This window comes from Oryx dammah, unplaced genomic scaffold (genome assembly GCF_014754425.2).
Source record: "Oryx dammah isolate SB20612 unplaced genomic scaffold, SCBI_Odam_1.1 HiC_scaffold_21, whole genome shotgun sequence".
NCBI lineage: Eukaryota > Metazoa > Chordata > Mammalia > Artiodactyla > Bovidae > Oryx > Oryx dammah.
Window position 1 is genome coordinate 28,703,722 of NW_024070205.1, and position 27,203 is coordinate 28,730,924.

A 27,203-nucleotide genomic window follows, 5' to 3' on the forward strand; every position below is an offset into this window, starting at 1 on the left:
TGGTGTGGTTTTTGCACCTAAAGGACCATAGAGTTCCTACAAGAGTACAAGGGCGTCACAGCCTGCGTGGGCCCACGTAAGCTGGCATTCGTCTCCACCCACTGGTTAGGACGGGTCACACTTAATTTAGATGCTGTGCCACCAATTTCATTCCTTCTTCTCTGTTACTCCCTAACAGTTGACTGCTTTCGCACACAAAGATTACTTGTCATTTGGATATGTGTATGTCGGTTTGAGAGGGGCAGAAGAGATGACAAGGCAATACAGCGTCAATGTCTATACCCCCACCATCCTGATCTTTAAAGAACACATCCACAAGCCTGCAGATGTTATCCAGGTACGTGGGTGTCGCCTTGTTTCAAGATGGCCCTCCCGTTTTCTCTCAAGGTGTCATACACAAATAGCAAAATGGAGCAGAGTAGGAGAGGAGAAGAAACTAGTTTTAATCTCTTCCTTCAGGGACTTCCCTGGCAGTCCAGTGGTTAAGACTCTGAGTTTCTGCTGCAGGGGGCACAGATGTGACCCCTGGTCAGGGAACTAAGATCCCACATGACTTGTGGTGCAGCCTAAATAAATAAATAAAATAAAGCTTTCAAAAAATCTCAGACCTGTCTGTTGTATGTCAGACAGTATACTAAATACTGAGGATACTTCTCAAGCAGCTCTCAATCTAATGGGTGACTGTTTCCTTCACAGAAGGAAATTCTTAAAGTCATAGAGTTTAAAAATGAGTTTTTTAAAAAATTTGATTTGGTACTATTCTGCTTACAAAGGTAATCTTTTGACGGAAAGTAGAATGGCGGTGGCCAGAAGCTGGAGGAAGAAGAAATAGGGAGTTAGTGTGTAAGGAGCACGATTTCACTTTGGGAAGGCGAAAAAGTTCTGGAGATGGCTGGCGGATGATGGTTGTAGAGCAGCGTGAATGGTTAATGCCACAGAATCATACACTTGAAAATGGTTAAAATGGTAATTTTATGTACTCTGTAACCACAAAAACAGAACAATAAATAATAGTCATCTTTGACCTCTAAAAGCCTCCTATTTGAAAAAAATCAATAATCTCATTCTAAAACAAGTTATAAAAATAATTTTAAGGCTTCAGTATAGAACAGTAATTAAAAGGAATAAGAAAAAAATATTCTTTCATTTCATCCCATTAATCCCTTGGAAGTTTTTAGTTTTATAATTTAATATTCAAAAGTGGGTAGGTGTTGAATTGCGAGGAAAGCTTTTAAAAAGACTTTCATTGTACTGAGATCTTGCAGGTGAGTAAAAGTTATTTGATCTTACTCCAAAATATATACATTAAAATCACTGAGGAAAAAAATGTATACCCTAACTCAAAGAACATACAGTGAATATTTATCTGATCTTAAGATAGGAAAGGGCTAAAAGTGTTGAGAAAAATCTTTTTGGAAAAATCTTAATAACTTGATTATAAGCTTTACATTTTTATAGAAAGACTTAAATTTTTTGATTAAACAATAAGGGAAGTATTTACAACCAATATAAAAGGAATCGTTATCTTTCATTTCTAATGAGCTGCTTCTAATCAAAGAAATCAATCCCAAACTTCTTGAGAATAACCACTTAATGAGTACAGAGTTTTCTTTTGGGATGATGAAAACATTTGCTACTAGATAGAGGCGAGGGTTACACAACACTCTGAATGTACTAAAATGCCACTGAGTTATACACTAAAGTGGTTAGTTAAGAGCATTTATTTACTTATTCAGCTGTGCTGGGCTTTCATTGCAGCGTGCAGGATCTTTAGTCGCAACTTTAGTGTGGGATCTAGATTCCCTGACCAGGGATCAAACCCAGGCCCCCCTGCCTTCAGAATGTGGAATCTCAGCCACTGGATCACCAAGGAGATCTCAATAAACACTTTAAAAAAGTAAATCTCACTAATAACCAGAGAAAAGCAATTTACATTTCCTTCTCTCATCAAATTGTTAACGATTTTTAAAGTAAAAATACGCAGTAGAGTTGAAGGTACAGAGAAACTGGCACTTCTCTTCCTTGCCTTGCTGGAAGAAGCTTCAGAAATTCTCAGGGGGAAAAAAAAAAAAGTTTTCAGGAAAGTGTTTGGGTGATAAAATATCAACTGCCTAGCAAAACAGCACTCCTGAGTACCTGCTGTGTGCCAAACACTGCTCTGTGTGCTGAGGGTACAGCCCTGAACAAATCAGCAGAATTCCCTGTCCTGGGTTCTAGTGGGGACAACAATCATTATGACACACTCTGTCATGGTATATTATATAGTGATGTGTGCTAAAGAAAAAAATAAAATGGGAGAGGAATTCAGGGTATTAGGGGAAAGGGCTCACATTTTTAAGGTGGACCAGCCAAGAAGGGCCTCATTAAGGTGACACTTGAGTAAAGAATTGAGGGAGATGAGATTACCTTTTAGGACTCTATCCTAAAGGAATAGGAACTCAAGCAAAGAATTACATACGGAGATGTTAAATATCATTCATAATATCAAAAATGAGGGGGAAATATAAACATCCAATGGTAGGGTAATTATTGATACCTCCTAGATGTGCATGCTCAGTCATTCAGTTGTGTCCGACTCTGCAACCCCATGGGCTGTCGCCTGCCAGCCTCCCCTGCCTGTAGATTTTTCCAGGCAAAAATACTGGAGTGGGTTGCCGTTTCCTTCTCCAGGGATCTTCTTGACCCAGGGATTGAACCCCAGCCTCCTGCTGCTCCGGCATCGGCAAGCAGATTCTTTACCACTAAGCCACTTGGGAAGCCCCACGTCCCCAGTGGGGACTATTATATAGCCATTTAAAATGGCAGCTTGCTTGGACTTCTTTGGTAGTCCAGCGGTTAAGAATTCGTCTTGTAATGCAAAGATCACAGGTTCGATCCCTGCTCAGGGAACCTAAGATCCCACATGCCGCAGAGCAACTAAAACTATGTACTCAGGAGCCATTGAGACACAACTAGAGTCCATGCACCCCAACAAAAGATCCTGTTTGAGGCAACCAAGATCTGATGCAGCCGAAATAAATGAATAAATAAAAAATTTTAAAATAAAAGTTGAGTGAGTGAGTGAAGTCGCTCAGTCATGTCCGACTCTTTGTGACCCCATGGACTGTAGCCTACCAGGCTCTTCTGTCCATGGGATTTTCCAGGCAATAGTACTGGAGTGGATTGCCATTTCCTTCTCCAGGGGATCTTCCCAACCCAGGGATTGAACCCAGGTCTCCCGCATTGTAGACAGATGGCAATTTGAGAATAATTAATGTTGGGGATACTTTTCATAACATAATGTTAACGAGCAAGCAGGATGCAAAATTGTATATGCTGTTTATAATACACTGCTCTCAATTTGTAAAGTGAATATTATTTCAATATTTGGGTTTCCAGAAATCCCTATAATGAACATGTACTTTTTAATGTTACTTTTAAAAAATCAACAAGAGCCCTTTGGTACTTTCTCTTATAAGAGGCTAGACTGAAAAGAAAGAGATATTCTATAAAAATCCTTTATTTCATTCACTCAATACATTTATTGCCTGCTTGCTGAGTACTAAATACAGAACAACTCTGACATCCAGAGTTAGTCTTTGTCCTGAGTCTTTATCAGACTCAGAGTCAGGGAGGAGAAAGACCTAAAGGCAGTTTTCATCCACTGTAGTAGGTGTCTGCCTTAGATGCAGGGTGCACTCTGGGTGCCGTGTGAAGGAGGAAGGTTGCCTGAGACTATGAGACTAAGGTAAGGAGCCAGACAGGGAAAGTGGATAGTAAGGGAAAGAGAGCAGGTTTAAAAAGAAGACAATGAGTTCAGTTGTGGACATAAGAATTAGAACTGCCTGGGAGCTCCTTGGCAGTCCCGTGGCTAAGACTTTGCACTCCCAATGCAGGGCGCCAAGGTTTGATCCCTGATCTGGGAACTAGTTCCCACATGCCAAAAGTAAAGATCCCGCATGCTGCGACAAAGATAGAAGATCCCACGTGCCACAACTAAGACCCAGTGCAGCCAAATAAATAGATAAATATTTTTAAAAAGGAAAGAAAGAACTGCCTTTAGGAAATCTAAGGGGAGGTATGCCTCCTTAGATTTCCTAAGGAGGCAGGGATCTAGATCTGAGGAAAGGCAGAAGGTGATCTCCCAGGCATCGTATGTCATGTAAGGAGAGGAGGGAGCCAAGGATGAAACTCTGGACAACAACCAGCAAATAAAAAAGAGGGGGTGCCTGACGGCAGCCAAGCAGGAGCCAAGAGAGAGTCAGGAAGCAAGCAAACGCCAGTTGTGGAAGAGAGGAAGGAAGGTCATCTCGATCCAAGATTAATCTATAAGATTTCCTAAATTGCTTTTCAGTAATAGCATGTATCCTTGAGAATTGTTATCTACTTATTCCCTGGGGAAACTTATAAATCAAATACATTAATAAAATTATCAGAATAATGGATGCTTTACCAGTTTGCTCTTTTATTTTCAATAATCTTACTTACTTTCATGTATGCATTTTTGGCTGTTGCACTGTGTCTTCACTGTGGTGGCTTCTCTTGCTGCAGAGCACAGGTTCCAGAGCACACAGGCTTCAGTGCTTATGGTTTGGGGACCCAGTTACCCACGGCATGTGGAATCTTCCCAAATCAGGAATTGAACCCATGTCCCCTGCATTGGCAGGTGGATTCCTAACCGCTGGACCACTGCAAAGTCCCCAGTTTGCTCTTTATGAATGAATATAAAAATGCACTCTTAACATAAACCGAGTCCTTGCAATGGCGAGAGGCTTAGTGTCACACTGGAAGCACCAGTGGTTTCCCCTGGCTCTAGGTGATTTGGTTTTACTTGCTATATCATGTATGGCCACATGAGAATGGGTTTATTCATGCTTCTGTTGATGGACATGTGAATATTTGCATCATGAAATGAGATGGGACGTGTCCTCCCTTCTTTCCTTCTCAGAAAGACTTTACAGAAGATTAGATTGTCTTCCTTGAAAGTCTGGTTAAAACCACCTGCAAAGCCATCTCAGCCTGAATTTGTGTTTAAGGAAATATTTTTGACTATTGACTCATCTTCTTTAATGGTTATAGAACTATTTTCTCTTTTTTGCAAGTATTGTTTTATTTTTCCTAGAGATTTTTCTGTTTCACCTAAATTTTCAAATTTAAATATATATATAAATACATGTATTTGTGTATACTTTTTTTTTTTAGTTTCGGCAACATAGGTAGTGATTCCTCCGCATCATCCTTGGTAATGGTTACCTGTGCTTTCTCTTTATTTTCATGACTGGTTTTACCAGAGGTGTGTCAATTTTGTTAGCTCCAAAGAACGAATGTTGGTATGTTCTTATATTTTTATTTTGCTTTATTGATTTCTATTTTCCTCTTTATTATTTCCTTCTTTCTACTTTTGTATTTTTTTGTAACTTCGTGATAGGGATATCTAGTTCATTAATTTCTTTTCTGTTATATTCATTTTTTAATATTTATTTGTTTTATTGTTTGGTCTTCATTGCGGCAGGTGGAGTTTTTCGCTGTGGCGCCCAGACTCCAGAGCACGTGGCCCTGTAGTTTGCAGCACATGGCTCAGTTGATGGGGCCCCAAGGGCTTAGTTGCCCCACAGCATGTGCAATCTTAGTGCCCTGACCAGGGGTCAAACCCGTGTCCCCTGCATTGGGAGGCAGGTTCTTAACTACTGGACCACCAGGGAGGCCCCCTGTTGTCCCCTGGAGTAGGAAATGGCAACCCACTCCACTATTCTTGCCTGGAAAATTCCACTGGACAGAGGAGCCAGATGGGCTACTATAGTCCATGGAGCTGCAAAGAATTGGACAGGAGTGAGCAACTGAGCACACACACCCTCCAAATACTACTTTATCTGCATCCCAAAGTTTTGATAAATAATATTTTCACTGATCACTCCAAATTCAAAGTATTTTCTTACATCTGATATCCTCTCTTCTCAGATCAATAAGTTACTCAGAGTTTCCTAATTTCTAAGCATAAGGCGATTTTCTGGTTCATATCTTGCGTTGATGTCTTGATTCATTGTGGTCAGAGAACCTGCTATATATAATTTCAGTTCTTTGAAATATATGAAAATTAATAATAATAAAGTGGTCATCATACGGTTTTGTAGCCCATCTTTTATACTCAATAACATTGCTACTTTGAAGTTTATTTTTAATTACTCAATTTACTATAAATCTCGAATGGAAGTAAATTTGCCTAAAAATTCAAAATTAGTGACTTTTTCAGTCTACCAGCATAAAGCAGTCTACAGAAATTCCCCAAGCACTTGATTTTTCCTTTGACCTGAAGTAGTTGCATCATTGCTTTCAGCCCCACATTGTTGGGAAAATATCACATGTTTATTTGTTCAAACAGGTCTAACTTTCTTGGTTTTATTGCTTTAGCCAGGCTCAGCCACATTTTTATTAAACTGTAAGTCAAGCCCATTCTCGGTGAGAAAATTGAGTAAGAATCAACTGTCTCTTGGTTTTTCTCCAGGCCCGAGGTATGAAGAGACAGGTCATTGATGACTTTATCACCCAAAACAAGTATCTGTTGGCAGCCAGGCTCACCAGCCAGAAGTTGTTCCATGAACTCTGCCCCGTGAAACGGTCTCACCGACAGAGGAAGTAAGGACTGAAGGCCTTACCCCTGCTCATCATGTCACATGTTACTGAAAGGCAGTTAAACATTGACCCTGGGACAGTCAGAATCTATGCTTCACGTTGCAAACAGATGAACATAGATGAACAGCTATGATAGTAGAGGGGTATGTCACCTTAGGACCAAATGATTGGCTGTGCCAGAGAAGATCCCCCTGAGAGCTGAGCCCTGAAGAGTGAGTAGGTTCTGCCAGGTGTCAGGGAGAGCCCGTGAAGCTCGGTGAAACAGTGTGAAGTGGGAGACTGCTGCTGTTGCTACCAGAGTGTCCCACACAGGGCAGACCTCTGCAGATCTAGGGGAGGAGCCAGGTAAATGACCCAACAGTAGGGCAGTGAGGGTGCTGAGGAAATGGTAAAATAATTAGCTGGGCATGGCATGGCTGAGGCATCCTCATTCATACAAAAAATCTGAAAAGTCTGGAAAGACAGGGAAAACACTTCTTATAGCTCTTTCAGATTAAAAAGCTGGTGCCTTTAAATTGGGGAAGGAAATGGCAACCCACTCCACTGTTCTTGCCTGGAGAATCCCAGGGATGGGGGAGCCTGGTGGGCTGCCGTCTATGGGGTCGCACAGAGTTGGACACGACTGAAGTGACTTAGCAGTAGCAGCAGCAGCCTTTAAATTTAGGGCTGTTTCATCTGTGAAAGGTGTCTGGATATGAAAGGAAACCATTTTGACCACATTATTTGAAAATACAACTAAAATACTGTTTAAAATAGGAAACATTCCCTATGTTTCCAGACTTTTCAGATTCCTGTATAGACTAAGATTTAATTAAATATAAGGAAGATGATCCTGGACTTTGAGGATTCTTATTTATACAGCCTTCAAAAACTATCCCGGTCCACACACTCCTCCCCTTTGTTTCCACCGCCACCCTAGCCAGGCCAGTGTCACCTTTCGCCGAGGCCACCGTGTTGCCTCCGACCCTCCTGTGCCTCCACTCCACTCTCACACCCTCGTGACTCCTCCACAGCAGCCAGTGATCGTCCTCCTCACACTGTGAATTGGACCGAATCCCCCTCCGTCTCTGGGTCTTTGCACTTGCAATGCTCTCAGCCTGGAGCGCTCTGACCTCCCTTCCTCTTGTGGCACCTCATTCAGGTCTCTGCTCCAGCGTCACCTTCCCAGATGACATTTCCCTGGCCAGCCTGTCTGATGGAGCATGACTCCCAACCCACCCTGCACTCTTTCCCCTTCACTTTTTTTTTCCCCCTAACACTTAACCACTACTTGTCATGATCTACCTGCCTATCTATCTATCTGTTTTTTTGTCTGTCCTCCCCACTGGAATATAAGTTCCACAAGGGCAAGAATGGGGCTTCCCAGGTGGCTCAGTAGTGAAGAATTCGCCTGCCAAAGCAGGAGACACGGTTTGATCCCTTGATCAGAAAGATCCCCTGGAGGAAAAAATGGCAACCCACTCCAGTAATCTTGCCTGGGAAATCCCGTGGACAGAGGAGCCTGGTGGGCTACAGTCCATGGAATCGCAGAGTCAGACACAACTGAGTGACTGAACATAAGGGCAAGAACATTGTTTGTCTTACCTGGCATCATCTAGGAAGTGCTCAGTAGTATCTTGGAGAAAGAATGCCTGATTTGAATGATTAGATGAATTTGCCATTGGAACCACAGCATAGGAAGCCCTTCAGAATGAGGCCCAGTGGCCCTGGCCTGAGATAGGGTTAACCAGCCCTGCCTGAAGTGGAAGAATTAGAACAGGTGCCTTCTGCAAGGCCCTTCTGCATCAGCGGTTCAGTGACTGTTGCCTTCAAGGGCATTTCCAAATGTTGTGAAGTTTGATGTGAGGAGAGCATCAGCAGTTTAGAAAGAAGCAGGTCCTTAATGCCTTGAACATTTTATCTCATTGGTGACCCTCATGCAGCTTTGGTTTCTAAAATGTACTGGTTCTCTCTGTGAATGACTTCTCCTCTCCTTCACCTTCACTTGCCATTCAGGCATTCATGGCCTCGGGCTTTAGTTACATAGTCTTTTCTTTTGTTGACATGCAGGTACTGTGTGGTTTTACTGACCATTGAGGCTACCAAGTTGAGCAAACCCTTCGAGGCGTTCCTGTCCTTTGCCCTGGCAAACACACAGGACACCGTGAGGTTCGTGCATGTCTACAGCAATCGGCAGCAGGAATTTGCCAGCACCTTACTGCCAGACAGTGACACCTTTCAAGGAAAATCAGCGGTGAGTCATGGGTTCTCTCCTGGTCTCAAGCTCTTCACAAGCAAGTGGCACTTAATTCCATGTTTGCCTTCCTTAAGAGTTTTGAATATATTCTGGGAAATCCAGAAATCTCTGAAGCCTGTTTTGTTTTATTTTTTTCTGAGTGCTTGGAAACCATTTGACCTGTTTTTTTGACCCTGGCCTGTGGCATGTGGGATCTCAGTTCCCCAACCAGGGATCAAACTTTTGCCCATTGCATTGGAAGCAGAGTCTTAGCCACTGGACCACCAGGGAAGTCCATGAAAGCATTGTTAAACTAGTCTTTTACCCTGCTGATTTCACCTCCTAACTTTTCAACCTTGGACCTTCACAAAAGGCATCTTTCCTCTGGGTAAAGATTAAAGAGCATCCCCAGTCCCTTTCACCTGTCTTTCTCCTGCGCAGGTCAAGTCTTACAGTATCTAGTTTGTAGAATCTACCTTAGGCAACCATTAATATGCTTTTCAGTGTCTCCCTCCTGTACTTCTGCCTCTTTTATTTCATCCTAATTGACCTTATCCTTCCTTTCCTCCTTTGTCATCACTCTCCACAGAAGCATGAAATTCTTTGTCATTTTCATCATCTTGGTAATCATAGGAAGTGAAAGTCGCTCAGTCATGTCTGACTCTTTGTGACCCCATGGGCTATACAGTCCATGGTATTCTCTAGGCCAGAATACTGGAATGGGTAGCCTTTCCCTTCTGCAGGGGATATTCCCAAACCAGGGCTTGAACCCAGGTCTCCCTCATTGCAGGCAGATTCTTTACCAACTGAGCCATAAGGGAAGCCCAAGAATACTAGCGTGGGTAGCCTATCCCTTCTCCAGCGGATCTTCCTGACCCAGGAATTGAACCGGGGTCTCCTGCATTGCAGGCAGATTCTTTACCAACTGAACTGATTTTCATGGGGAAATCTCTGAAAAAAACAAAGGCTTGCTTTATTATAACATTAAGTCAGGGACTTCACTAGTGGTCCACTGACTAAGACTCTGTGCTCCTGAGCCAGTGCGGTGAGCCAAGTTTGATCCCTAGTCAGGGAGCTGGATCCCACAAGCCACAACTAAGGGTTCACATGCTGCAGCTAAGACCCAGCAGAGCCAAATAAATAAATGTTAAAAAAAAAAAAATTAGAAGTTACAGAACAAAATCTATTGAGAAGAAAGAGCTTTAACTTTTCACAAAGTTAACTTTGAAAAGTCACCATAAAACTAATTTCTTTTGTCAGAAAAGTGGAAATCTCTTGCAGATATGGTATACTCATTCGTATCTGTGCTTGAGCTTCATTAGACCCTTTTTTCCATCGTCTCTGGAAAAAAAAAACCAACAGTAATTTCCCATTCTTTTGAAAATTCTAATGATTTTTTCGCCTCTTTTTCTCCCAGGTGTCTATCTTAGAAAGGCGTAACACAGCAGGGCGGGTGGTGTATAAAACCCTGGAGGATCCCTGGACCGGGAGTGAGAGTGATAAATTCATCCTTTTGGGTTATCTGGACCAACTTCGAAAAGACCCAGCTCTTCTGTCGTCGGAAGCTGTGCTCCCCGACTTGACTGATGAACTTGCCCCTGTAAGCACACGGCCCAGGCGAGTGGGTGCTGGGGAGGGCTCCCGAGCTCCCAGAGCTGCAGTTCCCTGTCGGGGAGGGGGGCTTCTCCCTCCAGGGCTCAGGGTCCAGTCCTGACCCCTTTTCTCCTTCCACAGATTTTTCTTCTTCGGTGGCTCTACTCTGCTTCTGACTACATCTCAGACTCCTGGGACAGCATATTTCACAACAACTGGTAGGAATATTGCCAGATTGAATTTCTTCTCTTGCTATTACTTACCAGGACTGCTGTTTTTCATTTGAAAAAAGGTCCACTCTTCTTTGATTTCAGTGTAGACTCCATCTGGGCAGGTGGAAGAGTGTTTCCATGTTTTCAATGAATATTCCCCTTTCTCTGTCTTTCAGTAACTTCCCTTTTGTAATATTTGCTGGTTTGACCCTTTCCCATAGGTTAGGAAAGAAAGGATCACCCCAGCTTCCCTTCCATATAGCAGAGCCTGGGACCACACTCCTCACCAGAACACCTTGGTGCCCAGCACAGGGCTGACGCACATGTAGTCCAGTGAATCGAGACACAAACGAACCAGTGAATTAATCAGAGAGGGCAAGGGCATTCCCACCACCCCCTCCCCAATGAGACCATGAGCTCCTGAGGACAGACCACGTCCCACTCACGTCTGTGCTTCCTGGCCACCAGCCCAGCTCCCGAAAAACAGCAGGCCTTTGATGGGTGTCTGCAGGTGAATAAAATTTCAGAACACCTAGAGGAGCTCTTAGAGAAGTCAACTTTCTTCTCCCCTCTGGACCACATCTGAATTAGTCTGACCAAAAAAAAAGATGAAAATAAAAGAAGTCATCCCACAGACTTTCTGGTCAACTCGTATTACCCTTGATGTCAGAATGTTCCTCCATGTTCACAGCTTAAATCGTTTGTTACCCCTCTTGTCGTTTCCTTCTGCAGAATCCATCCAGCACAGCCACAAAGTCAAACTTTTTAAATAGGTGATCTGTGAATTCGAACACTGAGGAAAATAATCTCTACTTTCACCACTACTGCAAAAATATCCTCTATTTGTATGAAATTAGAAAATGTTTATTGATGTGAAAGCTTTTTGGTTTGGGGTCATGTAGCGGTTTTTTGAGCCAGAGAGAAGAAACCTGAAACCATTAACTGATGCGTCACAGTAGCACTGACCAGAACTTGTGAACTTCATTTCAGGCGGGAAATGATGCCCCTTCTGTCCCTGGTTTTCTCTGCCCTCTTCATCCTCTTTGGCACTGTCATCGTTCAAGCTTTCAGGTAAGACCCCCCCCCCCCCACCGTGCTCCTCAGTGCTACATCTGAATGGTGAGGCCTACGCTTCCTCGGCCATTTTTCTGTAAAATCTCTTTTTCTTCAGTGACTCAAACGAGGAGCGAGAGTCCAGCCCTCCAGATAAAGAGGAAGCCCGTGAGAAGACAGGGAAGACCGAGCCAAGCTTCACCAAGGAGCCCAGCAGGTTGTTCTCACCAGATGCCAGTCCCTCCTCCTCAGCAGCAGCCCCACAGACCGCAGAGGCTGATAAAGCAGGATCCAAGTGTCTAGCACAGCTAAGAACTCTGGCTCCGCTCCTTGTGTGTGATGTGGATTTAGGGAAGAGTCACTGCTAATGACAGCTTCCTAGGTGGCCCAGTGGTAGAGAATCCACCTGCCAGTGCAGGAGACTTGGACTTGATCCCTGGGTCAGGAAGATCCTCTGGAGGGGGAAATGGCAGCCCACTCCAGTATGCTTGCCTGGGAAATCTCATGGACAGAGGAGCCTGGTGCGCTACAGTCCTTAGGGTCACAAAGAGCTGAACACGACTGAGCACACACACGCTGCTGATGAGCGTTGACTAAGACCGTAGAGGTATCTAGACACACATCTAGTTATCTTCTCCTAGGTACCCTCAGTTTCTCAATCTCAGGTTTAACAATGAAGGCAGGGAGCAAAGAAGCATGTCAGACAGATGCTAGATGAGCCAGGAGCAGAGATAAATAGCTATGTTGACAGCCTTCATCCTGTACTAAAGCCACTTCTACACCAACTGTGTGGTAATACCTGCAAGGCTATTTGTAGGCTACGATAGCCAGATCGGGGTCAGTCCCGCCCTGCCCTTATATATAGGCTCAAGGATAGTTAATAATGTACCTAGTCTGGCTAGAACATAGCAATTTCTTCCACTTATTCCTTTTAAAAATATTGGCATTCCCCTGTCCTCTAAGATCTTAATTCCTCAATATTTCTCCACAGCAAGATTCCTAAAAAAGGCTTTGTGGAGGTAACAGAACTCACAGATTTAACATACACCAGTAACTTGGTACGCCTGAGGCCCGGCCACATGAATGTGGTTCTCATCCTGTCCAATTCCACCAAGACCAGCCTGCTGCAGAAATTTGCTCTGGAGGTCTACTCATTCACTGGGTGAGTTCCTCTGTGCACCGGAGAAGGGGCAGGACGGAATGTGTGGAAGGAGGAGGGACGAGCAGGCACACTTGAGTGAGCCGGGGGCAGGGAGGGGGTGGCTGGAGAGGCTTTATCCAGGCAGCATGGTGTTGGTTGTTACCTGTCCAGCCCCAGGATCCATCCAAGCCATCCTGCAGGGACCTTTCTTCCCCTTGACTGTCACTTCTGGACAGAAGAGCTTGAACTCAGTCTCCCCTGAGCCCTTTCAGGAAACTCTTCTCTGGCTCCTGTGTTTTCCTGAAGCCCGACACTGAGAGTGACACCCAGCAGGGACTGACCCCCAGCAGGGAACTGGAAATGGTTGAGAGGCTGCTGCCACCTTGTAGAAACCCTCCAGGCCCCGCAGAACTCCTTCATTTCTCCACACCCTACCCAACACAAAGCCTTTTCCTGTTTGAAATCCGACTGAGAGTCTTAAGTTCCCTGTGATTAAATGTGCCCAGAAGTACCCTAAATCCTCATTCTGTCCTTCCTCCAGGAGCAGCTGCCTACACTTTTCCTTCCTGAGTCTAGATAAACACAGAGAATGGCTTGAATACTTACTAGAATTTGCTCAAGATGCGGCCCCAATACCAAACCAGTACGACAAACATTTCATGGAGCGTGACTACACGGGCTATGTGCTGGCTCTAAACGGCCACAAGAAATACTTCTGCCTCTTCAAGCCCCAAAAAGCAGTGGAAGAAGAGGAAGCCATGGGGCCATGCAGTGACTTTGACTCCTCCCTCCATCTGGGTGAGTGTCGAGGAAAGTCTTCCTCTGGCCTCGGACCCAGGCCCATCAAAGGAAAATTGAGCAAGCTGTCCTTATGGATGGAACGGCTGCTGGAAGGCTCCTTACAGAGGTTTTATATCCCGTCATGGCCTGACCTAGACTGACAGGGCTTCAAAAAAGAGACTCGAACTCTTCAGACTTTTTAACAGGCCCCTGTGAACAGGTATTTTTCAGGACTCAAACCATCACAATGGACAGAGTATAGATTTTAGATTATTCTTCCAGAACAATGGCTAGAAGAATCTTTCCTTTGTCCTGTCCTATCCTAGGAGTGAAAAACACCACACGTTGACTTCCCCAGATCAGAATATTTTCCTTTGGGTCTTTATTTCCTCATTTGAATGCCACACTATTTAAAACAGACTGTTCCTTCCCTCTTCCTTTGTCGTCTCTCCACATGCTCGCCCCACCCTCCCCTGCCCCATCTCTGTATCTCTCTGCTGGGCCCTGCAGTGGAGGTGTTGGGGGGGGGGCCTCTCAAGCCAGGTGTGCTGGGCGGTCACCTGCCTCCCCCATCCGGCCTGGGCTGTGCTTCTGCCCCAGTGCTTGCTCTTCCATTGGCACAACCCACCTCAGCTTCTGGGCCCTGCATCTGCATCTTGAAAGAGGCCTAGTTCCAAGCAATCCTACGTCAATGATTTCTCTGGTAGTGAATAGCTAAAACTATATTTGGGGGGCATCCCCCTACAACAGCTGGTCAGCCACAGTTTTAAAGGTTAAGGATGAGTGGGGGCTCTGCCTTTCAGTTCAGTTTTCTTCCCAAGACAAGAGAGGGGCAGGCTGGGCAGGGCCTGAGGCAGTGCCTCTCTGAGCGCCCCATCGGCTGCCCCCCAAGCACTAAAGTGTCCTCGGAGGGGTCCGCAGGGCAAGAGGTACTGTAATGACCTTGAACCATTTACCTGTATGTTTTCAGATGCTTTTCTGCCTCTGTCAGTTCTAGGGTATGGGTATTAGGAGCCATAACTTGTAATCGTGTTCTCAGAACGTAGAGATAAGCTGCCATAAGCCAGTAGATGTTCAGCTGAAGACACGTTACTCCCAGTGTGAGTCAGGTTCAAGGAACCTCTTCGCTCCAGTAGTGTCTCCTTAGTAAAATACCAGACACATCTTTGTATCAAGGAACTTGAAATTTCTCAGCAGTTGTATTTGAACCCTGTTACCCCAACAGTCCTGTATCTTCAAGTCCTCTTTCATGACAAGTGAGCCAAGACACGTTCTAGACTCCTGTTTTGCTCACTTTGAGCTTCTGGCCTATATTTCAATGTCTCATCTTAATTGTTTTCACTCTCAACAACTGCTTCACCAGTAACAGGATCAGACCTGTCGTCAGCATCCCAGCTTGCTAGGTTCTGGTGAACCATGGACTCCAGGCGGGATTCTACCAGCCAGTTAGAAAGCTTTCCTTTTCTTTTAAGAGCAAACTGCCTGGAGTTTGGACAACCTCAAAGAGTTCAAATGTCAAAGCAAATTGTCCTTTTGTAAAGTGAAGGCTCAAAATCAGTGATGGGACAAAATAGATTAATAACTGCTATTTACTTTAATCATAATTGCTTTAAACTAAGCCATTTGGATTGAGTGACAGTGGCAAGTAATAAATTGAGTCCAGAAATTCTTGTAGTTAATGGAATCTATAGCTTTATTTAAAAAAAAAAAAAAATGAAATCACTGCCAGGCTTTATTTTTTCCACATGATCCTCTCCAAATGGGTGTTTATTTTGATTGCCTTGGCGTGGCACCTGGCCCAGGTGGGACTGATCAAGGAATTCATTTTTGGCTCTGTGATGCAAAATTATTTTCTGCATCTCCTCTGGCCAAGTTGCTTATATGAGGAGTGGTTTGGTTCAATGGTAAGTTTTTCTTTTTTTAGTTTCTGCTACTAATGGGATTCCTGACCTTAATTTCTGAAAACCAAAACACCCCAGATCTGTTCATTTTCAAAAATTTTATTTAAAAGCATGTTCAGACTGCTGCACCTTTCATTTGCACAAAAAAAGGAAAGCAATAATGATGAAAACATTCCTAGGAAATATTTCAGTCCAAAAAAAATCATCTAGAGATCTCTTTGGGGACTGGTAGATAATGTCCCCCAAGAGGACACTGATAAGCTTTTATTTTAAACTGACCTTGACTCTTGACTACCTAAGCCTTTCCTCCTGAATGTTTTTTCCATGAATTTCTTTACTTCTGTATCAAATGTATGAGCCACCATCTTGCTCAGCAAATGCTACTGTTTCTCTTTGTCACATATGTAAATCAAACAGACCCAATTTTGGCTTTAAGTTAACTTCTTGGTCTTTGGGTTTCTTGGAACTGACAACACTGATGTTGTTAGAGGTAGGTTTTTCTGGTTGATACAGTTTATGTCTCATGTTTAACAGATGCAACAGTCACTGACCTAAAACGAGCCTTTGTAGACACGTGGCACCCATTTAAAAAATATTTTTTCATTAGGCCCAGGTGTTGGTGGCATAGTCTGTAACGTAAAGTTCATCAGCTCCAACCAAGCAACGTGTCAGTAAGCAAGCCTGCCCTAAGTCCCATGAGGCACCACAGTCTTGCTGCCATCCCTGACTAATCATGAAAATTTGGCTGTGGTTTTGAAATAATGGGTTGATTTCCTCCTCATTCAGTACATACATTTTTCCTGATATAAAAAGAAGTGGGATCTGACTGTGTTTTAAGTGGTTTGTGTTATATGGGGCAAAGGATTAGGAGCAAACACTCAAACGTTTTTTCCTAAGTGGAATTACTGGAAAGCTGGTGCAGAACAACTTGACAAATGAAACGCTGCTCACATCCAAATACCTGACTGTGTCCCCGGAAAAGAAACGTAGCCTGGCAGCTGCTGAGTCTCTCTGTTCAGTGTGTCAAGGAAGATGATTATACTTTCAAGACAGATCTGAAAAGAAGGTGAATATTTTGCACTTTTGATACTCTTAGGAACAAATAACTTATTCGGCAAATGGTGTCTTTTTATGTTGTTTTTGTTTTGTATTGTGAAACAGGCACTGAAGCTGATGTTATTTTGTTTTAAGAATCTTACAGACTGGAAACAGAAATAAACTATTTTAATGTGTGAAGATTACGGGTAGCTCTTATGTCACGAGGTGATGATTTGACAGTGTTCACATGATCCCCAGAATCGAATCTGCATGTTACTCAATACATGCTTGAGATCATCACACCTTCAGTGCAGATTTCGGGTACTGCTGTCCTAGAGGGTGGGTCAGCTTGAAGAGAAGATAATGTAACATAGGCTTAGAGGGAGTAAGTTGAGGAAGTGTATAAACAGCCCTTCGGAGGCCAGCTGATGTTAACTGGTTTAGAAGACATTCCTGCATCTTCCTGGGGTTTTGAGTGGGAAGTCTCTTTATTAGGATCTGCACATTCTTTTCCTTTCACACTTTGTTTAATGTTCACAGAAGCCCTAAAACCAAGATGCAGTCCTAGGCTCCTCAGAGTAGGGGCTATATTTGAAAGGAAGATACTATAGAAATCTGGAATGTTTCTACAGTATAATTTCATAGGATTTTTTCATTCCATCCCTCCAAATTGTAGATAAACTGCATTCTCCATCCCTTTCCCCTTTATCCTCCATCACCATTCTTCAAACGAGAAAACAGCACAAGTACATCTTTTTTTTAAGTTAATTCAAACTCCTGAGGAATATTGGCTGTTTGGATTCGAGTTTCACTGAATGCCCTGATGGTACAGCCACCAATGACGTTTTTAGCAGAATGTTTTATTGGCATCAGCTCTTCAGTTCTCAGATTTTGCTTTCACCCAAGTGCTTCTGGAGAATTATCATCTGTGCAAGCTGTTGTTTCATCTTGAAGAACCTCAGGACAAGGTTCAGGCGACTGTCACTTTGGGGAGAACACACAGCATCTCAAACAGCAGGTTAGCCGCCACCAGGGCTGTGTTACCTACAAAGAGGTGAAACCCAAGCATGAGCAGCATGCAGACCACTGCCTTAGGTCAGCGTCCTGCCTGTGCTACCTGACCACCCCATGGACATGCTTTCCCCAGCATTCTCTCCATCCAGCACCATTCAGAAATAGTATTTTTAAATTCAGAAGGCTCTGTTTACCCTGGGAACAGATTTCCCCAAAGGAAAACCTATCATCATGGTGTGTATTGTATTTATTATCTATCCTCTGAATCTAATAGGCCCAAGTCTGTAAGCTGCTACATTAAAATTAGTGGGATGGCATCTGCTTTGAATCTCTCTCCTAAACCAGCTGACTCTCCTGGTTTATTAATATTTATAAATATGATTTGTGCCTTGAGAATTCACTGTTCAGTGAAATATCAAAGGTGAATGGCACTGTGCCACCCCATCACTGAACTGCAGGCTGGCTTCTCTTCTGCTGATGGGTGGGGCCAGCTAATAAGCCTTAGCCGCCTCCCAGGGGTTCTGTTAGGGTTCATTAGCTCACATCTGTAGTGTGTGTTAATAGGTTTATTTTCTTCACTGTAGGAGGTACTCGGTAGGTTCCCGAGTTGTCTAAAAGGACCCATCCATCTACTTACTAATTAGAGGAAGACAGTTTAAACTAGCAGCTGCCTACAGATCACACTTGTCTCCCTTACTCACCAGAAGGATCGTAGGGTGGTGAAACTTCCACGAGGTCACAACCCACCACATTCAGGCCTTGACAACCCCGGATGATCTCCAGAGCCTGTCCAAGATCAAGTTTGAGTTGTCCACAACGGTAACCAGTGACAACGGAAAGCCACCAGTAGAGGCCTCCATGGATTTCTCCCAACCCAGACCCCCCCTTCGACTTGAAACTGTCACTCTCCCTCAATAAACATTCACTCACCACCAGGCACCCTGAGGGATGATAGAAACCAGCTAACCAATCGCTTCAGTGCCATGCATCCAGGCAGCAGTCCCCATTTTTGGCACCAGGGACAGTTTCATGGAAGACAACCTCAGAGGTGGGGAAAGGCCCCTCTAAGGTGGAAGCACTTAGCTCAAAGAACTGACTGAGCAGAGGAGCAGGGAGAGGGCGGCCCAGGCAGAGGGAAAGACGTGCAGAGGTGCCATGATGGAAGAAGTACTGTAGTTAGAAGACAGGATAAGTGAGGGGGGTGGTTGCAGGAGCATCACTTTGCCTCCATTTTGCAGGTGAACAGCTGAAAGGATGAAAAGCTGAAATGATGAAAAGCAGAGGAATGGAGTGTGTTCTAGAAAACTAGCGGGAACCAGGAAAGGCTTTGAGAGAGGCAGATATGACCATCCTCCTTTCTGAGAGGATAGATGATAATCAGTTCAGTTCAAGCAGTCTTCATTCATTTACTCCAATATCTGTGAGTACATCCTACTTATATGTCAGACACTATCCTCAGTTCCAAGAAGAGTGACCAGAACAAAGGTCCACCCCCTGGAGCTTTCCTTCCGGTTATAACCACACCCCAATTCTGCCTCCCTGTGTGTATGCTGAGCATACCTATGAGAGCTTTATTTGAGGATTTCCAAAATTCTTGAACTACCTTGGGAGGTGGTTCATCCCACTATGCATATTTTTTTTTAATTGAACCCCCCAAAAAATAAAGTTTGGTGTCTTAACATGGGTTACTACAATACTGTCCCCATAGACAGGTGGACCAGAGGCAGAAAGACCAAATAACAGACTGTTGTTATATCCAAGAAAAGAAAGGAGAGCCCTTGCCAACATCAATTGCTCATCAGTAAGGGAAAATCCAAATCTCAGCCCTGAGAACAATAAAGGCCCAAATGCTCTGATTTTAAAATCCCATCTGATTCCTGAAGACTCAGTTCAAGTCCCAGGAAAGTGGGAGACTCAGTGTCCTCACCCCAAAGATGTGTCACTGGTGAAGTTCCTTACCTGACCAGGAGTAAGACCGGCAATTTCAGGTGTCCCTGTGCCCGGGGCGTAAGCAGGGTCCAAGCCATCAATATCAAAGCTGATATAAATGGGTCTGCCTCCCATCTGCTGCCTCACTTCCCCCATCAGAGGAACCAGTGACTTCAGCCAGCAGTCTTCAGCCAGGACCACCCGGAAGCCCTGGAAAGGTAGAAATTGGAGCAGAAGGTTGATAATTTGGCCTGGAGTATTTACAAGGCATTGTCTATGGGCCCACTGTATTCTCTGCTTACATGCACCTCACATTTGATCCTCAGTCTCCATGAGGAGGGAACTGTCATCCCCATATCAGACCCATTGACTTGTGTCTGGACCTCCTTGGCTCTTTTCCAAGCCAGCAACATCTAAGGGCTTCGTTTGTTTCTGCTTGTCTCCCTTCCCCAGCAATAAGGCCTCATCTGCCTCATCAACTAGCACCCTTGCTCCTCTCTGCTCCACATGATGCAAACTCAGCTTCCATCCCCACTTTGGGAACTTGATCAGCAAAACCCCATTGAATCCATAGTTGCCATTGAATGGCTGATGGAGAGGAAGGCAGTGTGAGGGGCTAGGGACAGCAGGAGGGGCTTTCAGTCTGTCACCTGGCTCCGGCTGTATCTGTAGGTATCCAAGGTCGTGGAAGAGCCCCGGATGCCGATCTGCACCACACGCTTGCAGTCCAGGAGTCCCTCATCCACGCACCGGCGGAAAGGGGTCCCGTGATAGAGCTTCTCCCCTAGGGCCTTGTCAGCTGTGTCCATGTGAGCATCCACATGCACCAGCCCCACAGGACCATGCCTGTTGACAACAGGGCAGCTCAGAGGCCAGGCCTCCCAGTAGGGCCCAAACACAGCAACCCTCCAGGCCACCAAAACCTAGTGACAACTCACAGCCATAGAGGGAGGGAAATCTGGCATCAATTACCAGCCTTGCAACTGGCTTCTGACTTCAAATCCCTGAGCATCTCAGAAGAAAAATAAGCTCAGAGGAATCAGGCAGAAAATAGTCCTGTGCTTTAGCTGACACTCTCTACCTCTCACCCAGAATTTTCTTTACTTAAAGACAGAGAGTGCTGGTAGGATGAGAAGATAGGGTGGTGGTTCAGGTGAGCTCGTGTGAAGGCTCAGCAAATCAACGCCACCCTTTCTTCAACTGCAGTACCGAGAAGCAGCTTCCCCTGCCCCCCCAGCTCTCTATAATTTCCATCAACCCTTCCAGGCACCCAAAATAAACAGACAATCCAAATCCATGCCAGGCTAACATAGCTTCAAGAAAAGACTTGGCCCCACCCACCCCCAGCCAGAAGGCTACCCACACATCTCTCCTCAATTCTGGAGCAGCATCACCTCCGCCCATCTGTCTCTTTCTCAAAGTAACCAAAATTAGCCAACGCCTGGTAGACTTTCACTACTGGAAAAATCCATCTCCTCAACTTCTGGGAAAGGGGGCCTTTCAGGAAAACACAGGGCCTCCCCTCAGCAAGAAACACCACAGTGCTTGTCAGTATTTGTATTTGGCCTTTGAGGCAAAACAGAAACTAAAGTTAACTGGGGTTGTGTATTTCAGTAAAGGCTCATCTTCCAAAAACAGAGGCAAACGCTGAGCCTGCATAACAGAGCAGATCTAGGGCAAGCGAGGGTGGCCAAGGCATTAATAATAAATTGTCTTGGCTCCCAGCTGGTGACTGACAGACACACCTGGAGCTCGACATTAATTTTGATCCATAGGAAATTCCCCACCGAGTTGCTTCTATCACTCCCAGTAACCTGAGCCAGCAGAAGTCACCTGACGCCCTCTAGCAGCAAACAACTCATTCTCCAGCTCCTGAATTCTGAAACCTCACTTGGGCTCCACCTTTTGGGACTTACTTTTCTGCTATCGCTTGCAATATAGGGTAGGTGATTGTATGATCTCCACCTTCAAAGAGAAAAAAAAAGAAAGAAAACTTGTAATATGGATTTGGAATAAGATTTGAGAACCATGTATCCCACCTGGAACCATCTTCAGTTTGCCCAATTCTGCCACCTTTTCAATTAGACTGGAAGAACTATAACCATAGCTAAAATAAGATCTTGTTCAGTGATCAAAAAATGGCCACTAAATGTCTAACATTACATTGTCATTTAAAAGAGAAAATTAAGGGACTTCCCTGGGGTCCAGTGGTTGAGACTCCATGCTTCCAATGCCAGGGTCTTGGGTTCAATCCCTGGTTGGGTAACTAAGATCCCACATACTACATGGCGTGGACAAAGAGTAAAAAAAATAAAATTTATAAAGTAAGAGAAAATTAAGGCTTATAATTTAAGCCTTAATATAATCAAAGCTATGGTTTTTCCAGTAATCATGTGTGGATATGAGAGTTGGACCATAAAGCAGGCTGAGTGCCAAAGAATATATGCTTTTAAACTGTGGTGCTGGAGAAGACTCTTGAGAGTCCCTTGGACACCAAGGAGATCAAACCAGTCAATCCTAAAGGAAATCAACCCTGAATATCCGTTGAAAGGACTGATGCTGAAGCTGAAGCTTCAGTACTTCAGCCATTTGATGCGAGGAGCCGACTCATTGAAAAAGACCCTGATGCTGGAAAGATAGAAGGCAGAAGGAGAAGGGGATGACAGAGAACAAGATGGTTGGATGGCATCGCTGACTCAATGGACATGAATTTGAGCAAGCAGCAGTCCATGGGGTTGCAAGATTTGGACACAACTGAGCGACTGAACAACAACAAAATTAAGGCTGATGGGGAAAATGGTCAGAACCAGCTCTGCCCAGGTAAACTTTCTGCAGTGACACACATGCTCTGTATCTGCACTGACCAACATGGTGGGCCCTAGCCATTGGCTATGGAAATGTGGCTCATGCAATTGAGGAACTGAATGTTTATTTTATTGCAATTCAAACAGCCACCTATGACTAGGGGCTACCATACTAGACAGCACAGGCCTAGAAAAGTATTAACATTGATAATTATTAATAATAACAAAAGCTATTATAATTGAAGCTTAAAACATGCCAGTCACAAATCTGGGCACTTTATATGCACCTTAGTTATATGCCTCTGACACAATATAAAAAGGTAGGTGGTGGTGTTACTATTCCCATTTTACAGATAAGGGAATGAAGCATGAATAGTTAGTGAAAGGTAGAGCTGAGATTTCAAGCCATGACAGCCAGAAACTCCACTCCTTACCACTGTGCTTTGCAGGCTGCTGCTGCTGCTAAGTCGCTTCAGTCGTGTCTGACTCTGTGCGACTCCATAGACGGCAGCCCACTAGGCTCCCCGTCCCTGGGATTCTCCAGGCAAGAACACTGGAGTGGGTTGCCATTTCCTTCTCCAATGCATGAAAGTGAAAAGTGAAAGTGAAGTCGCTCAGTCGTGTCCGACTCTTCGAGATCCCATGGACTGCAGCCCACCAGGCTCCTCCATCCATGGGATTTTCCAGGCAAGAGTACTGGAGTGGGGTGCCATTGCCTTCTCTGGCTTTGCAGGCTAGGCCCTCTTATTTGACAAAAATAAATTTGGAGGGACTTCCCTGGTGGTCCAGTGGTTAAAACTCCAAGCTTCTAGTGCAGGGGACACAGGTTTGATCCCTGGTTGGGGAACTAAGATCCACATGCCAAATGGTACACCCAGTAAAATAAACAGGGCTTCCCTGTTGGCTCAGTAGTAAAGAATCTGACTGCCAATGCAGGAGACAACGGGTTCAGTCCCTGGTCTGGAAGATCTCATATGCCACGGAGCAACAAAGCCCTTGTGCCACAACTATTGAGTCTATGCTCCAGATCCCAGGACTCACAACTACTGAGCCCGCGGACTGCAACTACTGAAGCCCACGCCCCCTAGAGCCCATGCTCCGAAACGAGAGAAGCGATGAGAGAAGCCACCGCAGTGAGAAGCCTGTGCACCACAACTAAGAGGAGCCCCTGCTCGCTGCTTTTACAGAAAAGCCCGTACAGCAACGAAGACTCAGCATAGCCAGTGAAGAAATAAAATTATCTTTTAATTCCAACTGGATATTTAGAAAAAGGTACAATTTTGACTATTTGTGAACTGAAGGAGAAACTCTAGAGTGACAGAGGGGCGGGATGGCCGGGGGAGGATCAGCAGAAAGTTGCCCTATAGATTAACATAGACGCTGATGCGAGAAAAAAAGGCCCCCTTGCAGTTCTCGCAAATCAAGTCATTAAAACAACACCCTTGAAATAGTTAAAAAGTCACAACTAAGCCCCTGCTAGCAGCTTTCCTCAGGCACAAGATCAAGGGTTGGGACAAGGTGAGGTGGGTAGAGGCACTTGCCAAAATTGAAGGAATAAATTGAAGGATGCAAAATTGAAGGAACACTAAAAAAAAAACCACCCCAAAAACAGTAATTGGGGAATTCCCTGGTGGTCCAGTGGTTAGGACTCCACACTTGCAGGGGACCAGATTCAATCCCAGGTTGGGGAACTAAAATCCTGCAAGCTGCAAGGCCATAAAAAAAAAGAGAGAGAGAGAGAGAGATAACTACTCAGTCATCAAGATAAATACTATTTTAATGTAACATTTTTAAAAATCAAAATCAGTGCAAGAAAAAGAATCCATAATAAAATTTTTAAAAAGATAGGATCAGTAATTATGCTATTCTGAGCCATACTGGAGCATGAAGCAAAAAGAGAAAATCAGTTGTGCATATTGTTAGCTTTTTAGGAACCCCTTAAATTTTGCACCAAGATAAATGCCTCACTTGCTTCCCCCTGGCCTATCTCTGTCATCATACTAGTCCCAAAAATGTAAATATCCTCTCCCCAGGGGCTAAAATAAATGAACTAAAAATGTTCCCTTTCCTTCTGTCCCCATATTCACAGTGGTTTGCCCTGGAGAAGTAACTCTACTCCAGCTCACGATAAATAAACCCTAAGCGCAGAGAACTACACTAGCCTTGCAGCTGCCATTACCCAAGGTCAGAGGAACACAGCCAGCTGCTACGATTTTCTGATAGTCTGCTCGAATCAGGCGGCAGCTGTCCTGAAGGTTGTAAAGATTAACATTCACATCGCCTAGGTCTGCAACCTTGAGGAATTGGAAGGGAACAGCTCCTGTGCTAGGATTGGCGGTCCTAAGCATCACTGATTCTTCTCGGATCCGTCGGGGTCCAAATCTGGAAGAGGAAGAATCACTCTATGAGTCATCTGTAAAGGTTTAGAGACTCTCCCTGGGCCAGAGCTTTCCAGGCTCTGTGCTGGGGCTGAATGAATCTTTGTTGCAGAGTTGGGATTCATCCTATACATTGCAGCAACCCTGGTCCTTGCCCACTAGATGCCAGTAGCACCTCTTCCCACATGTTGCCATAACCAAAACTGCCTACAGACTCTGCCAAATGTGGCCACTGAGGGGAGAGACACACCCCGATCCTCCTGCGGAGAACCACTCAAAAGTTCAAAGCTCAGTCATATCTGACTCTTTGTGACCCCATGGACTGTAGCTCACCAGGCTCCTCTGTCCATGGGATTTTCCAGGCAAGAATACTGGAGTGGGTTGCCATTTCCTTCTCCAGGGCATTTTCCTGACCCAGGGATCGAACCAGAGTCTGTGGGAGACGCTGCAGGAAGACGCTTTACCATCTGAGCCACCAGGGAAGTCCCTGGGAACTACTGATCTGACCTATATAGTCAAGAGATTAAAGGCACAGACTTAGAAGCCCACCCATCACCAATTTACTAAATGGCATTAGATTAATGCCACCAATTTACTTTAATAGCATTAAATTTCTTAATCTCTGAGCTTCAGGTTCCTAATCTGTAAGTAATAATGACATTTACCTTACTCTGCTGATATAAGTAAATTGCACTCAGTACCCAGTCCAGTGTTCTTGCCTGGAGAATCCCAGGGACGGGAGAGCCTGGTGGGCTGCCGTCTATGGGGTCGCACAGAGTCGGACACGACTGAAGCGACTTAGCAGCAGCAGGAGGCATTTAACCAAAGGTGGCAGTAATAACTCAGATCAGTAGTCAGCTGGAATATTGCTGAGCTGAGTCAGAAATAGCTCATGATCAACAATTGGGAAAATCGGTTTTACTGCCTCTAACTTAATCTTAGGGCTTTCGGTAAGATTGGCTTCAGATGGTAAAGAATCCACCTGCCAAAGCAGGAGACTCGGGTTGGATCGCTGGATTGGGAAGATCCCCTTGAGAAGGGAATGGCAATCTACTCCAGTATTCTTGCCTGGAGAATCCCACGGACAGCGGAGCCTGACGGGCTGCAGTCCTTAGGGTAGCCAAAGAGTCTGAGAGGACTTCAGCTACTAAACAAAAACAATTCGTTCTTAAGAAAACTGCCTTAATTTGGCGGGCTTCACTGGCGGGCCAGTGGTTAAGACTCTGTGCTTTCACTGCAGGGTGCGCCCGTTCCATCCCTGGGCGGGGAAATAAGATCCGGCATGCCACCTTGGCGCGGCCAAAAATACCTGACTTATTTTGAGCAAATTTTGGAGTCAGGTGATATCTAGAGGTTTTAGGAAAGGGCAGCCAGCTTCTGTTCTCAATTTAATGTCCCCTGCTTTTGTAAACCGGAAGTACCCACTGCCACCATCCCAGCTAAGCCAGGGAATGGAGAAGGCTCGGTCCCTAAACTCCCTCTTTCTTTACCAATGGGTGACACACGTGCTGAGCCCTTGGGATTACTTGAGGCAAACCGACCTGCTTCTCTGCTCCCAAAGGATACTCTGGGGCCAGACTCTGACTTCCAGCTCCACTGGGTGAGTGAAAGCACCTCTCCATGAGTTTTGTATGCACGGTGGCCGCCAGGCTGCCCAACACGTGTCCCCGAATCCTGCTGGCCTTACCTCGCCCCAGGCCGGTTGGAGGTCCCAATGTCCAGCGGTACCCCGACGAAGGCGGCGTCCAGCCCCTCTGGAGTGGCCTGCACCGGCAGCCGCATCATGGAGCAGATGCCCACCGATCGGGCCACGAACTCGGAACTAGGGGGTTGGTTCCGGGGGGCGTCGGAAGCCTGGCGGCTCAAGCGGCGGCTGGGGTCGCAGAGTCCCGCGATCGGACGCGCTCGGCCCCCGGGAACCAGCCTCCGCGAGCCCCCGCAAGCCCCCAGGCCCCTGGCGCAGGTGGACGCCACCAGCCGCAGCATCCCGCCCGCGTGCCCGCCCCGCTGGTCCCCGCAGGAGCCAGAGCCCCAGCCACCTCGGGCTCAAAGTGCAGGGGCGCCCGGGGATTACGGGCAGGGGAGGGGCTCCAGGGACCCGGCCGCTCGCTTCCCTTCACCCTTTTCTGAACTTTGGCCTCTAGCTCTTTCGGTAAATAGAACTAGGACCGCGGTTCCCCGCTGACGTCCAGTGCGCTGCCCCCAGTGGGTATGCGCCCCCCAGAATCCGGCCCTTAGCAGTTTCCTCTCCCAGAGTAATACTTTTAAAACCTGAAAGACATGAAGGGGAAAGACCTTTCTCTAAGCGAGAGAAATTGGAGCTTTTTTAAGTACCAAGAAATGTCTGGATGGGAGTCTCAGGAAGCAGAAAGTCTTTCTTAAATAACCTTTTCTAAAAAGGAGTTAGAGGCCAGTGCCTGCCCAGTCGTGTCCGCCAGACTCCTCTGTCGATGGAATTTTCCAGAAGAGAATACTGAAGTGGGTTGCTATTTCTTACCCCAGGGGATCTTCCCGACAGAGGGATTGAACTTGAGTC

General features: G+C 45.4%; 2 protein-coding genes across 4 annotated transcripts in view; one reads left to right on the top strand and one right to left on the bottom strand.

Annotated features, from left to right (window-relative positions):
* The window catches only part of DNAJC16 (DnaJ heat shock protein family (Hsp40) member C16), a 39,589-nt gene extending 22,849 nt beyond the window's left edge, over nt 1–16,740 (top strand). For all 3 annotated transcript variants that reach the window (XM_040263995.1, XM_040263996.1, XM_040263997.1), the window contains 9 exons: nt 179–337; nt 6,482–6,612; nt 8,659–8,842; nt 10,242–10,424; nt 10,559–10,635; nt 11,620–11,700; nt 11,801–11,899; nt 12,674–12,844; nt 13,365–16,740. In XM_040263995.1, the coding sequence (XP_040119929.1) occupies nt 179–337; nt 6,482–6,612; nt 8,659–8,842; nt 10,242–10,424; nt 10,559–10,635; nt 11,620–11,700; nt 11,801–11,899; nt 12,674–12,844; nt 13,365–13,764 (1,485 nt within the window). In that variant the 3' untranslated portion in view covers nt 13,765–16,740. The remainder of the gene's footprint in view (nt 1–178; nt 338–6,481; nt 6,613–8,658; nt 8,843–10,241; nt 10,425–10,558; nt 10,636–11,619; nt 11,701–11,800; nt 11,900–12,673; nt 12,845–13,364) is intronic.
* A 568-nt stretch (nt 16,741–17,308) lies between these two features.
* Nucleotides 17,309–26,746, bottom strand: AGMAT (agmatinase). The gene is made up of 7 exons (XM_040263998.1): nt 26,355–26,746; nt 24,469–24,671; nt 21,402–21,450; nt 20,136–20,331; nt 19,516–19,695; nt 18,258–18,342; nt 17,309–17,586 (listed from the first exon to the last, which is right to left on the bottom strand). The coding sequence occupies exons 1-7, from the start codon at nt 26,651–26,653 to the stop codon at nt 17,513–17,515; spliced, it is 1,086 nt and encodes a 361-aa protein (XP_040119932.1). The 5' UTR covers nt 26,654–26,746; the 3' UTR covers nt 17,309–17,512.
* Between the last annotated feature and the right edge of the window lie 457 nt (nt 26,747–27,203).